Source organism: Lemur catta, chromosome 7 (genome assembly GCF_020740605.2).
Source record: "Lemur catta isolate mLemCat1 chromosome 7, mLemCat1.pri, whole genome shotgun sequence".
NCBI lineage: Eukaryota > Metazoa > Chordata > Mammalia > Primates > Lemuridae > Lemur > Lemur catta.
Window position 1 is genome coordinate 27,214,312 of NC_059134.1, and position 15,598 is coordinate 27,229,909.

The following is a 15,598-nucleotide window of genomic DNA, read 5'->3' on the forward strand; positions in this document are numbered from 1 at the left end:
AGCTAAGAATATGGTTTATATTTATCTTTCATGGCCCAACCTGGCCCTCACCTCAGGTTCAACATAGAAGGTGTGACAAATACTGACTTCACCACAAGCTGAAGCTCCAGCAAAGATATTCTCTGAAGATGGAAAGTTTTTAGACTCAAAGAAATCTGGGTAGCTGAATTCTGACAAACAGCACAGAAGCAGCTAAGCCAGAACACTGTATTAGGAGGCAGGAAACTTGTTAAATTGCAGTTCTGCTACTAAGTAGAATGGTGACCTTAAAGTTGCTTTACCTTCCTCCGCCTGTTTTCTCATCTGCTAGATAAGTCTTGGCCCAGGTGTCTCAGCCCTCTTCCAGGTCTCAATATTGATTTCTCTGTCACACCCAGACCTAGTTCTAAGGGTCTAGTCAGGAATGATAAGTTTATGCTACCTCATGCCACGTCCATCTGACTGATTAACAGGGGTTTCTGGGAGCACTGTTTAGGATTCGGATGCAAAATCCAGGCTCAGAAGTAAAGAATATAAAAAATATATTCAACTAGTGACATCTTCCTTGGACTCAGGAGGCAGGAGTTGAAGCACCACAGGTTCCAGGTATTTGCCATCCTTGGTCACCCCTTAAGTGAATCCAGTAAGTAGTAAGCAAGGTAGGTAGCAGAAGAGTAAAGAGCTAAAGAAGTATGCACATTCACAGGTACAGGAATAGCTACTCCTGATCCTCACATTTGCAATCAATCTTCTGATCCTAATTAAAAAGTGATACACCTCCTTCCTCCCTTCTCCCCCTCCAAAAAGACATGACTGCAAGGGAGCAGGCTGTACCTCCTGTACAGAAAGAAGAGGTGAATAATAGACAGACTGTTTATCACTCCCACACTCACTTGCCCAACCTTGTTTTTCCACTCTCATGTTGTCTTGTTTGCAGCTCTGTTTTATAAATTCAATGCATTCATATTGCTAGAAACAGCAATTGCCAATCCAACCAAAGGAAGTGATAGTTCATTCTGAGAAAGTAGGAAAGAAAACTGATGTCTTCCAAATCCCATTACCTCCAGGGTCTCCACACATCAGCAAGCATCCCAATCCTGGTCAATGGTCCAACTACTACACCAACCATTCAGAGCAGGAGAAAGAATTCAGGACAGGCAGAAAATTTAGACAGTGTATTATCGTTATCAACCCCCACATTACTTTTTAAAGTAAATGTTGAAAGTTTAATAATCAAGGAAAAGTATATTATTTCATAAGAGAGGTAGATAGTACAGCAAGTGCTTAAAAGCATAAACTCTGAAGCCAGACTACCTGAGTGCAATTTCATTTGATTTTTACTAGCTGTGGGACCTTACACAGGTAACTTCACCTTCTATATGCCTCGGTTTCTTCAGAGGGAGAAAAACAGCAGCTACTTCAAAGGTTGTTGTGGGGATTAAATGAGTTAATATATATAAAGCACCTAGAAGAGTGCCTGGCACAAAGTAAGCACTATCTAAATATTACCATTTATTGCCTTAAAAATGCATCACAAATGATATACTGATGGACAAGAGAACGAAGGATTATAACAATATAAATATATGCAGACAAAATGGTGCCTAGAACAAGGACTGAATTGCTCCACAGTAACTGCTGTTAAGAAACAGCTGGTATATGGCTCCATCTCCATCTCCACCCTTCGAGTTTCTAAGTATGTAGAATGTTTTCTACCCTGCTGGGTCAGCTTCCAGGCTCTCTCCTCTTACAGAGAAACTACATAATGGATAAAGGGGTTAAATTATTCTACATAATAAAGAGTGAAGTTGGGAGAGGGGCTTAGAGGGAGAAAGAACAAATGCAAAGTTTGGGTTGAATATTGTTGGGAGGCTGAGACAAAAAGAAGGTTTAGAGGCTCTGTAGGCTCAAATGAGAGGCTACAGAATTTAGCCTTTGGCTAAAATAACAAAATAAGTATATTATGCACACTTAAAGAGTTTTGGCAAATTTCTGCATAGTTGTTTTAGTTTGAGCCTCTTTTTTTGTTGTTTTGTTTCGGGCAAAGAGAACTAGGTTCAAATCCCAGCTCCTCCACTTACTAGGTGACGCCGAAAAAGATTCTTTATCTTCTTAAACCCCAGCTTCCTTATGAGTAACTGGAGATGATTCCTACCTTACAGTCAGGGTGATTAAGACAATGGACACATTGTGGCTGGCATAACGTTAACTCACAACATGCCAATGAATGTCAACAGACATTAATATGATCTCAAATGAGGGTAGAATGTTATACCCCACAATTTGATTAAGTTGTATTTTTTCCTTTTCTAAACACTGTTTTCTCCTTCAAAAATGGAGCCTTGACTTTCCCCCTAGTACTCTGGGAATTACTGAGGGTTATTGTGGCAACAAATCAGGACCTTGTTTGCTGGAAAACACATATTACCTCAGTGTTGCCACTGATGAGTTCAGTTCCACTTTCCGCAAAGAACCTGCTCTCAGGGCCAAACAGATAGAATGATAAAAAGCATTCTTTCCAAGATGAGCTGAGGCTCTCTCTGCCTGGGGCAAACCTATTCTGAACAGCTGGGGGAGAAACAACAATTACGTGCAACTTTACTGTTTATCCTGCTATAAAGGGAGCCCCCCGTCAGTGAGCCTGTGAGTTAGGATGGTTAACGACTGACGGTGTGTTCATGAGGACAGCTATTTACTAAAGAGCTTTGATTCAGAGTTCTAGCTTATATTTACTAAATTAGTAGTTGAGGCCTAAAACGCATTTTATCCACAAATAAAAATGAAAAATTCCCAAGATAAAGTTAGCCAGATAAACAGATTTGGAGGAATACTTAGGGGATTTTATTTTATGTTGTGGTCCCTACACTGAAGTGCATAAAGAGTAACACCTATCTGAAGTATGCTCAAAAGCTTGGTATTTGTGAACTAAAAATAAAATCCTAAGCCTCCTGCTAACTGAATGGATCCCTCTCGGCCAAGGGGACCCCAGAAAAAAAGTCTTAAAACTGAGTTCCAGCCAGGATGGGATGGGAGCTGTAAAGCACAACTATACGTGAGCGTTTTCTCTTCATAAATAGTCATTACTCCTCCTATGGCTCATTAAATATATGTATTTGGCCACCACCGCCTCCCCTCCCTCCTTTAAAAGCAAGAGTAAGTTTTCAGGGGTAATGGGGTGAGGAGATCCACCTTTTAGAAAGATCCACAGAATTGTGGGAGAGAACCAAAGTAAAAACCAGAGACCACTTAAGAGGCCATGTCAGTAATCCAGGCAAGAAATGGTGATGGCTTGGACTAGAGAGGTGGTATCAGACATGGAAAGGAAGATCAAAAAAATCCTTATATATTTTGAACGTAGAACCACTAGAACTTTCGGCCAGATTAGACATAAGACCTGGGATGGGGTGGGGTGTGGGGGGAATCAAAGACAACTCCCAGATTTCTGGCTCGAAAAAAATGAACGGATGGCAGTAGCATTTTTAAGGACAACTGGTGGAGGGGCAGGCTTTGAAGAAGAAATCAGAAATTCCTGTTTGGAAATGTTAAGTTGGCAATGCCCATGAAACACCTACCAGTGGTTCTACCTGTGGTCAAACAAAAATGTTAACAGGTGAATGACAACACTAACCTGCTATGTCCTCAGGTTGTCCCCAGCCACCTCATATTTATTAAGGTACTTGTGAAAAGTGAAAAAGGTTTGAAAACTAAGTTGGAAAATTTCATTGAATAAACTGGTTTGATGAGGGTAAACTTGGGTTTAAGTACTAGGACTTGTTTCTTGGGCATCTTTAATAACACAAACCTTACAAGCCCAGGATGTCTTTCAGTGTTCTATTTCTCTTTTTTTAAAACATTAATTCTTCTGTCTCAGTGGCTGCAGAGCACTTGAGGGAGTAAGGGGTTAGATCTTTGAAGGAAACAAACCAAGTGATAAGCTACTTAAAAACAGAACTGCTGCTCTGAAAATCTTCCAGTGCAAAAATCACTTTCCCCTGCTTTTCTTTTGTGGTATAGCCACTCTCTTTGCAGCTATGTGGAAACTCTAACAGTGTTTATCTGGGACATTTTCCAAAAGTGTCTTACAGGAGAATCTTCCCATAAAGTTAAATTGTGTGAAACTAACAATGATTTTTCTATGTGCAAGGGAGGCTAGAAATATCCCAGACATAACAAAAGCAAAATGAACACAATCTGTTTCCCAACTTCAAGATAATTTCAATTCCAGGAGGAATTTAAAAGTTTGGAGTTTAAAAAGCCAAACAGATCACTTATCTTAACTCTAGTGTATTAATGGCCACATGTACACAGTTGATCGAAGTATTGTAGCTATTTTTATAACCCACTGGTGGTTACTACATCAATTAAGGCAATGCAAACGATACCTAAGCTCTGGCCACTATGTTTACAGAGATACAGTGATTATATTTTTTCTTAACTTCTCACCTTAGAGTTGGTTTTAATTTCAAGAGTTGTGCATCTAAGACTTTTATACTTCTCTAACCACAAACTCTACAATTCCCACTGTGAACAACCACTGCTGCTCTGATATTTCGCTCCTGCAAAAGGAAATGTACTTTACTCCCCAGCATCAAAAAGGGCATGATATTTGTTTTTTTTTTTTTTTTTTTTTTTTGAGACAGAGTCTCACTTTGTTGCCCGGGCTAGAGTGAGTGCCGTGGCATCAGCCTAGCTCACAGCAACCTCAGACTCCTGGGCTTAAGCGATCCTACTGCCTCAGCCTCCCGAGTAGCTGGGACTACAGGCATGAGCCACCATGCCCGGCTAATTTTTTTTTTTGTATATATATTTTTAGTTGGCCAGATAATTTCTTTCTATTTTTAGTAGAGACGGGGTCTCACTCTTGCTCAGGCTGGTCTCGAACTCCTGACCTCGAGCGATCCACCCGCCTCGGCCTCCCAGAGCTAGGATTACAGGCGTGAGCCACCGCGCCCGGCCCGATATTTGTAAGTAGCAAAGGCCAAAGGGGAAAAAAAGAAAGGGCATGATATATATGTACCTCTCCAGCCTCATCTCCTGCTATCTCCATGTCACACCTGACACATTGGCAATGTACGTGTAATCCTCTTCCCTGGAGGACTTGCTTCTAAGGTACAAAATACAGAAAAAGTGATTCGGTTACAAACAACTGTGCCTTCAATCCTGCGGGCACTCTCCCTCGCCCTCCTACCTGCTCACGCTGATGAAGCAAGCTATCATGCTGGAAGCTGCTCCATGAAAAGGCCTACGTGGCAAGAAACAAGGATGAACTGCTGCCTCAGTCCAACCACCCGTGAGGAACTGAATCCCGTCACCATGTGTGTGAGCTGGGAACCAGATCCTTCCTTGTCAAGCCTTGAGATGACGGCAGCCTTGTGAGTGACCCTGAGCCAGAGTCCCAGCTGAGCCACGCTGGGCTTTCTGGCCCACAAAGCTGAGATAACAAATGCGTGCTGTTTTAGCCATTATACTGTGGGGTAATTTGTTATGCAGTAGATAACTAACAGGCTCACCCAGCAGGGTGGTTATGAGGATAAAATGAGGCAATATAATAAGCATTTAGCAAAATGCCCGACACCACAGTACGCACCGCACAACATTAGCTCTATTTTCCTTTCCCTGTCTAGTTTCTACTGCCACCACTACAGCCCAGCACTTCAGGTCTAGATTCCTGCAACAGCTTTACAACTAGTTTCCTTGCTTCCGTTGGTCCAGCTGGTTATCTTCTTCAAACAACAAACACCTCCCTCTTCCTTAAAGGATAAAGACCAAATTGACATTCAAGGCCCTCCAGGCTGTCCCTACCCTATATTTCCAAGTTTACTTCCTATTATACTCTCTCACCTCACTACTCCACTAGGATTACTCTATTCACTATATCCCAGTTATACTTGGTATATTCTCACCCTACCAACCTCACTAATGAAATTTTACCCTTTCAGTACTCATTCCCTCTTTTCCCTGAATTCCAAACCACCACTCTCGCTGTGCCGTCGTCACTTTAAGTAACATTCAGGACTTAGCTCCTCCCCTAAGCTTTTTCCAAATCTCACCACCCCATAATGATCTATTTCCTTCTCTAAATTAATAATATTTATTCATTTGGTATTTAAAATCATCTAGATATAAAAGAGGTAGAAGTAACTTCAGAAAGCATCTAGCTCAAGGATTCATTTTACATGTAAAGAAACTGAAGCCCAGAGATGAACGTGACTCAACTAAATCGTAACAGCACTAAGACTAGAACTCAAGCCTCATAACTCTCAGGTTAGTCAATTCTAAAAATATTTACTAAGTGCCCCTATGTATGTAAGACACTATAAAATTTCAACAGTTTCTACCAATATTTATTTATTTAACAAAAAATTATTAAGTACTATTTATCAGATACTCTGCTTAGAATGAAAACCTTGCCCATAAGAAATTCAGGGTAATGAAAAAAAAAGCTAAACAGGTAAAGCAAGAATTACAATATAGCTTGATATGGTCTGTGACAGCAGGCTCTCAAGAGACTTAGAAGAAAATCACCTACATATCTTTGGTCCTTCCAATCATTCACTCATCCACTCACTCACTCATTCACTAGACAGGGGGGAGGGAGGAGCAGAGAGAGAGAGAGAGAGAGAAAATTTTTACTTTTCTAAGGAGCAAGTAGGAACAAAAGTTCTCTTGAAGCAACTCATGAACAACAAACACCTGGAGTGTCAATGTTACTATGAAAAATAGTGTTTTTCTAATTGACAGATCTTCAAAATTCTGCACTTTTTGAAAATCTGGAAATATGCATACATTGTCCCTTTTTTAGAGTCTGTTTTGTAGTCAGAAAGAACCTGAGTATAAAACATTCAGTTTGCAATTTATTTGCTGAGTGACCCAAGTTGCTTAAACTAGATCAACTTTAATAATACCTACCTTGCATGGTATCTCTGAGAATTAAAACAAAGTGCCTTAATAAATAATATCTATCCTGTCTTTCAAGTAATCAATACAAAATAGTCTACATAGATAACATAAAAATTATGTTTGATAACTAAAACACATTCAAGTTTGAGTGGGCATGCATTACTGCCAAAATTTATAATAAATTTCTGCAGTTACTAACTCTCCAAAATAAAAGTCTACTCCTTTGAAATTTTTCTAGAACAGTAATCACTGCATAAGTCCTTCTACTATTTTCAGGCAACAACATTCTGAGAATTCATTATATTATCAGTTGCTACGTGGAGATAAAATTAAAACCCTGTATTTAAGAAAGTTAGAATACAAATCAGAACACAAGAGAATAGTTCTTTGTGCAAAGCAAGCAAATACATTCTTGTGGATTTAGTCATCCCAGAGATGAATGCCAAGGATATTGTTCAACTTATATAGGTAAGCTGAATGATCAGAACAAAAAGGGATCAACTAGGAAAAACTATATATAGGAAATGCTTTACAAAGTAGTAGATTCTTTTTATGTTGACTATTTTAACAGGGTTTAAAATATATTATTCTACAGTTTTCTGAGTTAAAATTATTCAGGTGAATATAAGGTCCAGAAATCCAAAAAATACATATATAACAAATAATTTACTGATATCCATGATATGTTTAATGTATTGCTCCTCACTTAGCAATTCATAGTTCAACAAGCTGTAAAAAATTGCAATGAACAACGTGCTCTATAGCATTTCCATCAATCTTTGTAAATGCATCACAATGCATTGCCCCAGATGATTTGTGTGTCTAATTTTCACTGAATAAATGTGTGCCTTTAGCATACCCAAGAAGAAGTAATCAAGGAAGTTCAATCTACTAAAAAATATATGTTGTCTCCAGACTTTGTAGCCACTTGAATTTTATTTTTTATAAGATTCACCTACTCTAAGTTGTATGAAACATTTTTACCGTTTATGTTATACCAAAAAAATTCTAAAAATGAGATAATAGAGAGAAAACAACAAAAATAGATTTCTTTTGCTTTCAAATAATTCCACATCAAAACATTTCACAAAAATGAAGTGACTTTTAATCTAGAGATAAGAGACTCTCTAAATGATATTCAGGATATATTACAAGTTTCGTTTGTAAGATTTAACAGGTCTTACAATGATTTCAATAAACCAAGCAGTCCAGAGCACAGGGTAGAGGTGCAACAATCACGTGGTAACTGCTTAATATTCCAACGGGATAAAGATCTTTTTCAAATATGGAAAGAAATTAGTCTTTCTACAGTGTTAATCCCTAAAAGCTATTCTCCTTTATAAACTACTATATTTTTGTCAGTTTCATACACTTTTACTTTATAAAGAACTCCCATTGGAAGAACTTTCTGGAGGTTTTCCCAGATATATACAGCTACATTTTCAGTTGTGCTGTAGAAAAAAAAAGAAAGGAAAAAGGTTCAAAATGTAAATAATAAACACAATTTCACATATACTATTTAGAACAGAAATTCTAGTTTTGAAAGATACCATTAAACTAAAACTTGAGAATGACATGGCAATCAGATAAAGTAACATGTTCAAATCAATTGTTCTTTCTTACTATCTATATAAGGCCAGACAGTGACACCCACCTCACAACATCTGCAAAGTAAGGCACATCCAGATCCAGATTCTTATGATCAAGAGGCTTCATAACTGCCTCCTAGAGACAAAACAAAGGAAAAAAATAATTGATTGCATTTAAGACTCAAATTCCAAATTTTTCCACCTATGCCTCTAAACCTTACCCTATCATTTAGCTACTAACTCAATACTTCTAAGTACTAGATCTGCATCTTACAAAGTTTAAAGTTGTAAAATAAAGCCAGGCTCAGCTCTTTGTAATAGTTAGGTATCCTTGTTACTGACTGTGAAAAGGTGAGAAACCAAAAAGTAGAGGAGAACTCCTGGAGTTTTCTCATAACACAAGCCACTGTGGTTCAGAATTCAGTTTAACACTTCTTGAATTCTGTACAAAGAGACACCAGAAATATTTTTCCATAACACAGTCACACCTATGGAACAATGCCACAGTATCATTAGAACAAAGACCCAGTGAGCATTACATTTTATAAAGTAGACCTACACTGAAATTATATAAATAGTTCTAAATTTCTACTATGAGGAGTAATTTAAGAATGATCTTGGGCTCCTAGGAGAAAAAATATAAATATGTAAAGACTATTACTCCCTAATGCTTATATATATTAACATAATGTTTTTCCTTGTCATCAGCAAAGATTAAATTGCCTTATTCTAAGTTTTCACTTTTAGCTATTGTAAAAAATCTAAGCATCTAAGCATATGGAAAATCTAATTTTCCATATGGTGTGGTTTCAAGAAGGGTACATTAATAACAATAATAGAGATCATTTCTTGAGTAAAACTAGAATCATATAAAAATATTAAGTCTTAGATCAAACAACTGTTAAAATAGACCAAATGAAGGGATATTCCACATGGATGTCAAGAAAATAAATATCTTTAATTTATCTTAAATCCCAGTTTCAGTCCCAATTTCTCCATTGAAGCCTCTTCTGCAGGGCTTGCTCTTCCCTCCCATCCCCCAACAGGGAAGATAATGAGTCAACCACAGAGGAATAGAAGAAGGGATCCGTGCACAGAGAAAATTAGGGTGCTACACAAACCGAACCATGTGCAGGACAGAGGTGACATGGGCAGCATGGCAGGCCACAAATGTTTACAGAACAACACCCAAGGGTTCTGTGTAGAAACAGCCACTTTTGCCCCTCTAACAGAAAAATTAAGTCATGTGCACTACTACCCTTCTTTATGATCCTTTTCCTCATAAAACTTAACACTATGTGTTTAAAACACACTTTTATCATTGCTAAAATCAGCAAGAGCCATTATACTGCTCCAACTTAGTAAGTTGATTAAAAAGTTGTCTTGTGGTTAGTTCAGATTGGAACTAAATAGATTTGTTCCCAGATGCCTGGGGATTTTCTCTGGTAACAAGGTGTGTTTCCAACAAACGAGTCATTCTGTCACCAAGAGCCAGACTCACCCTAGGGCACATCATGATGTGCTCCTAGCAGCCCCAGGAAGGGCAAGCAGAAGCCACTGAGAAGGGGGAGCTTCTGTTTTCCTGGAGGCCCCAAGGAAGGGCTGGCCCAGGTGACATGTCAAGGCTGGGGGGCTCCAGCCAGGATGGCGATGGCTGCCTTCATATGAGGAGGTGATAAGAATTACTTTAGGCTGGGCCATGAACATGCTGTGTATGCAAAGGCCATGTAGAACCTGGAACCAAACTGACACCACTCCCCAGCAGGTGCTGGGCAGGGTCCCTCAGGCGCTCACAGAAGTGGGGGGCCCCTCACAACAGGCCTGCAGATGCCCAGAAAAGCAGGGAACTGTTGTCTCTCAGTAGCAGCACTTCTGATATACTGTGGAAAGAGACGAGAGCCTGTTTGCAGTAGAAACTGTCCAAGGAGGACCCATCAGCAACAGTAACTTGCACACTCACTGTTTTGGTGGCTAACGATGGACAAAAGCTTAGGTAGAAGCAAAACAGCTTGGAAAAGTGACATTTTGGTGCATCTTTTCCAGAGTTGGTTAGTGCCTAGTGCGAACAGCAATATTTGGTGTGTTTTACAAACTTGGACTATAATAGGTATCACTGTTGCTGGCTGCTGCACAAACCATTAGCCACAGAAGGGAACAGCTGGTATCTTTGAGAGTATTTTTCAAACATGTCCTCCAAACATCACAGGCTACAGGGGTTAAGCCATCCTGGTGGCAGGAGAGCCGGCAATGCCCTGGTCAACAAGAGTTCTGCCCACGCCTGTCTGCTGAAATGGCTGTGTTCTGCATCTGCTTAAAAAGAGATTCAGCTTTGGGGTTTTAAATGGTCACAGGCCTACTTCTTCACATACAGTGCCTTAAGAAACACACCTGAGCACTTCTGGAAGCCCCCGACCATCTGAGAAGGGCTCAGCTGTCCTGTCTCCCCCCAGGAAACATGACAGGACTCAGTGCTTCTCCCAGGGGCCCGAGAAAAATGGAACACTCCACTACTAGCCCTGCAGCCACCAGAGATGTCCCAGTGCCATTTGCAGGGCCCTAACTTCACTTTATATGCCACGAAGAGCCAGTTTTACTAAGGGGAATGTGTGGTGTCCTTCAGGTATACAAAAGTAGAAAAAAGCATAGAGAAGCCCTCTTCTAATATTTAGTCATATTTGCTTGAGATTTCTTACATTGTTGTCTGATATTGTACAACACTGAGTATATATAATTTATGTCCACAGTAAATGCAAGAACTCTGTCTTTATAACTTTGCTAAAGTATTTTGAGTACAGTGCTGTTTGTTCTTTCACTCATTCTCTTATTCAGTTATTCAATCAACAGTTATTGAGCAATTACTATTCTTTACCTCCTAGAAAAAGTAACATACATACTCTGTGGGCTATGTCTCATTCAACTTTGTTTTCCTGGTACTTAGCTCAAAAACTGATATAAAGTAGACAAATTTATTGAATATATGGGTAGTAAGTAATGTGAAAGAAGTAATGATTACTAATATCATTTTAATGAAACAAATGTCAAATTTTAGAGCAATTGCAAGTTGCAGAGCTGAAGTGAAGAACAGGTGAAATGATGGCATAATACAAACAGCTGGATAGAAAGAAATCTACTCCCAGCTTTGCAAATGACTAACCACATGACCTGGGGCAAGTTAGTTAACTGTTCAGCATCTCTCAATTTTAATCTGTGCAATGAAGAAATTGATTTGGATAATCTCTAAGGCCCCTTACAATGCAAGAATTCTACAATGATGCAATCCTAAATTCTTTATTGAACACCTTCTTGTGTGTTATCACTATGTACTGCCCCAGTGAATTTATAATATAGCCAGGTGAAGAAGACAAGGTGGTGGTAAAATCTATGATCAAAGGTACAAGGAATATTGAGAGAAGGAACAGAAAGCTTCAAGGAAAAAGCTGTGTCTTGAAAGAACAGTAGAATTTGTTACATGAAGGAAAGCAGGATATTACAACAAGGAATACAAGGTGAGCATATTCATTTCTTCTCATGACTGTAACGCCAACTGTGACTAATTTCCATTGAGTCACCGGAACACCTTCAGAAGGCCATGAGAATAGTTCCTCCAACTACGCCCCCACTCCCACACCCAGAGCTACTCCCAGGTCATGGAACCTCAGAAGATAACTGGTTGAGGAGGTGGGGGGGGCACTAAATATTATTAATATATTTAGGGGACAGCAGATAATAAGCACCCAACATGCCATTACCTCCATATATTTTTTGAGGTCCGTCAAATTCATAATCATTCCTGTAACAGGATCAATCTGAAGAATAAACAAAGGTGAATATTACTCTAACAGCCTCTCCATATTTAAACCACTGGCAAATTAGTGAAGGCTGTTCAATGTGCAGAGACTGTGCCTACATTTGCTTCCTCCCAGAGATGATCACTGATCTCAGCACAACGCACCATGTACTTCAAGCACCCTTTCCATTGTACGGCTCTTCTTTAATGTCCACATATAGCACATTAAAGACAACACTTAGAGAGAGGAGAAGCCCAGAATGGTAGCAGCTCACCACACACACAAAGCCCAACAGTGAGACAATACTCATCGGTACAGAAGTTTTCAATACAGAATCCACCACATTGGCTGAAGGAGGATGATCTGCACAAACCACACAGATATTTTAAGCACATACCTCTCCATGTACTGTCACCACAACTATGGGAAAGAAAACAAAACACCAAAAAAACAGCATGACATTCAACAGATTAACATTCAAGTTATCAACAGAAATTATTAGATCTCTGTCTCCCAAAGCTACATGTATATTTTCCCTAAAACATGTTCTTTTAGTTAAGATCTTTATCAACAAGAGCAAGACTTAACCAAGACAAAGGAGCATAGTAGGAGCTTTGGCTAAGCAGAGGAACTTAGCCAAGGACAAAAGGGTATCAATTCTGCTTATGATCTTGTGCTAGGGAGGATCGAGATGTTGCTCAATCTGTAAAAGTAGAAAATGCACATGCAGGTGTATAGCTACAGACAAAGCTGATCCAATATTGGCCAGTGCCCTTCTGGGCAAGCTAAACTACCACTGTGCCTTAAACTCTCATCCCTTTACTCACATGAGTGTATACCCAGCTTACAGTAACGCTTTACAAATTAACAAATGCTTATATGAAGCATTTGAAAAATCTTGATGATCAGTACTTTACAAATAACTTTTATAAATGTATATATTTTTTAGTTCCACACAAATATCATTAGGTATTATTACATGATAAGTGAGCACACTGTGATTGAGATATCATAGATCAAGTAAGAGGCAGTAACTAAACTAGAAATCCTAATCTTCTGACACCTTGTCTGATCTTTTTTACACTATCACGCCACATGCTGTTAAACTCTACAGCTTATGTAGCTGCTTTCTGAGGCTCTCACCTTTATAATTGTGCCCATGGCCATTTGGATTGTTGCATTTCCCAAACAGTTTCAAGTTCTCTTCATCACCCAGAGATTTACTGAAAAAAAAAAAAAAAAATCATGACACAAGTATCGCACTCAAAACCCTTTCTCTGTTCCCTACATTTATTATTTACTCTGGTCTTTGAAAAGTTTCACAATTTATTATTACTTTAGCTTACCAAATGGGGAGTCATAAATCACTTTGATTTCATTACTCAGCTATAAATCATAAACCAGTGTATGCTCCCTAATTAGACTACTGTACCACACAAATAAGCATAGACAAACGTTACATTCAATAAGATTCCAACTGATCTGCTAAAAGTTTTTCCATTTTTTGATTCAATAAACATTTACTGAATACCTACAAGGTATTAGGCAGGCACTGAATGAAGCAAGAACATATAATAATAAACAAGAACATGCTTGCCCTCAAGTGGCGTTAAATCTCATTCCTTTCAGAAGCTAAACTACTCATCCAGAAAAAGAAATTTTTTTTTAAATCTCATTTCTCCTGAAAATAATTCCACTACCTGGAAAGTATCCTCTTTAACAATCATTCTTTATTATGCAACTGCTGCCTAATGACAACTTTGCCAATCTATTGAGGAATACTCAAATTAAGTGAAATTTTAAAATTACAATATTTAGCTGTTGTTTCAGACAGAAAACAATTTACTTATTGAATTTTTATACCTATTCCTGCCTGATCAACTTCGCATCTTCTATGAGGCCTTACGGCGGTCGGCGGTAATTTGAGCTTCCTATTATGCAGCCCCTTTCTTTGTGAAAGCCTCTTTACTAGACCCTTTCTCCTGCTTCATCCACTTCTTGCATTTAAGTGCTAAATAAAGTCTTTAGCTCTCTCACTTTACTCTCCACAAATGTGGCCAGATTGTAAACGCCAGACATGATCCATTCTGCATCCATGTTACCTAGCACAAAACCTGATAAGCAAGAAACCCTTGTCCAGTGAATGAATGGATGAATCCCGTTCGACAGAAATGATTATTATCATTTCACAGGGGAGGAAACGGAGGCTCAGAGACTGGAGCTTGCAATCGACTCTTCAGTGAGTCCAAGCAGTCTGCGTGCTGGGGGGTCAAATCCCAACTGTGCTGCTTGCACAGGAAACTCAACATCTGGGCTCATTTTATCTTTGGTGAAAAGGGGATAAAACTTGCCTTATTTTAATTACATCAGATACAGTCGTTAATGCTCCTGGCATATTATATTAGCTAACATTTATTGAGTGTACGACGTACTGTGTAACCTGGGCAAGTTTAACTGCGTTGACCTTCACAGCAACGCTTTGAGCTAAACTAAGGGGTTCTGAGGGACAAAGAAGTTGCTTCGTGTCACTGAGCTGGGTGTGGGCTCCGAACCCAGGCCAGTCTCCCTGCGCAGTCGGCGCCGCGAACCACCAAGCTGCACCGCCTCCTCCAGGACGCGGCCAGCTCTAGCTGCCATAGGGACTCCCGTCCTCCGCCCGAGAGGGCGCCCGCCCCGCCCCACCCCCAGCACCGGCCCCACCCCCGCCCCCAGGGCGCGCCCGCGCGCACGGAAGCACGCCTCCAGGCCCCGCCCCCGGTGACGTTAGCCGGCGGACAGGCGCCCGCCTCCCACCTTTGGCACCTGTGGGCACACCCTACCTGTGCAGCCGGTGGCTCGCGCTGAAGGAAATGCAGCGGGACACTCGTGCCCAGCGGCGCCCGCCGCGCCCCGCCGCGCTCATCCTCTTCCAAGGGCCTCCCGCGCGCCTCGGCCGGCGCCGCCTCCCTCCGCGCCTGCGCAGTGCGAGCTTGCGCGCCCCAGAAGCGCGCTTCCGTTTGGGCTCCGGCCAATCCCGGCCTCGGGAGGCAGTTACAGGCGTCGGTCCCTACCGGAATCTCTTCCGATGGCTAGGGTTCCGGAGCTAATTGACCTCGGAGCGGTCAAGGTAGCTGGGCACCTAGTGTCCTTGACTTTTATGTCTGCTCAGCCGGAGGTCACGCCACGCGTCTAGGGCCAGTCTGGGCACACTTTGGGTCCTCGAGTGACCTCTTTGAGCCTGCGCCCCGCTCCCCTTTAATAAGCCCCCGGTTAGTTGCAACAGAAAGCTCCAGTGGCTGGTCATTCTATCAGATGAGCCCCAGAGCCACAGTCTACTTACAGCATAAAAGGAGCAGGAAATTT

General features: G+C 40.5%; 1 protein-coding gene across 1 annotated transcript; it reads right to left on the reverse strand.

Moving 5' to 3' along the window:
- Positions 1-7,961: 7,961 nt before the first annotated feature.
- PTS (6-pyruvoyltetrahydropterin synthase) lies at positions 7,962-15,220 on the reverse strand. Its single transcript, XM_045555395.1, has 6 exons — positions 15,076-15,220; positions 13,400-13,479; positions 12,654-12,676; positions 12,218-12,274; positions 8,534-8,604; positions 7,962-8,330 (listed from the first exon to the last, which is right to left on the reverse strand). Exons 1-6 carry the CDS (start codon positions 15,156-15,158, stop codon positions 8,207-8,209), a joined length of 438 nt encoding a protein of 145 aa, XP_045411351.1. The 5' UTR covers positions 15,159-15,220; the 3' UTR covers positions 7,962-8,206.
- Between the last annotated feature and the right edge of the window lie 378 nt (positions 15,221-15,598).

What these genes read in the sequence shown, in the direction of transcription:
- PTS (XM_045555395.1), bottom strand. Translation starts at nt 15,158, where the DNA reads ATGAGCGCGGCGGGGCGCGGCGGGCGCCGCTGGGCACGAGTGTCCCGC. An exon ending in CCATGGGCACAATTATAAAG is followed by an intron (nt 12,677 to 13,399) that starts GTGAGAGCCTCA and finishes TCTTTCCCATAG; the next exon opens with TTGTGGTGACAGTACATGGA. An exon ending in TGGTGACAGTACATGGAGAG is followed by an intron (nt 12,275 to 12,653) that starts GTATGTGCTTAA and finishes TTTATTCTTCAG; the next exon opens with ATTGATCCTGTTACAGGAAT.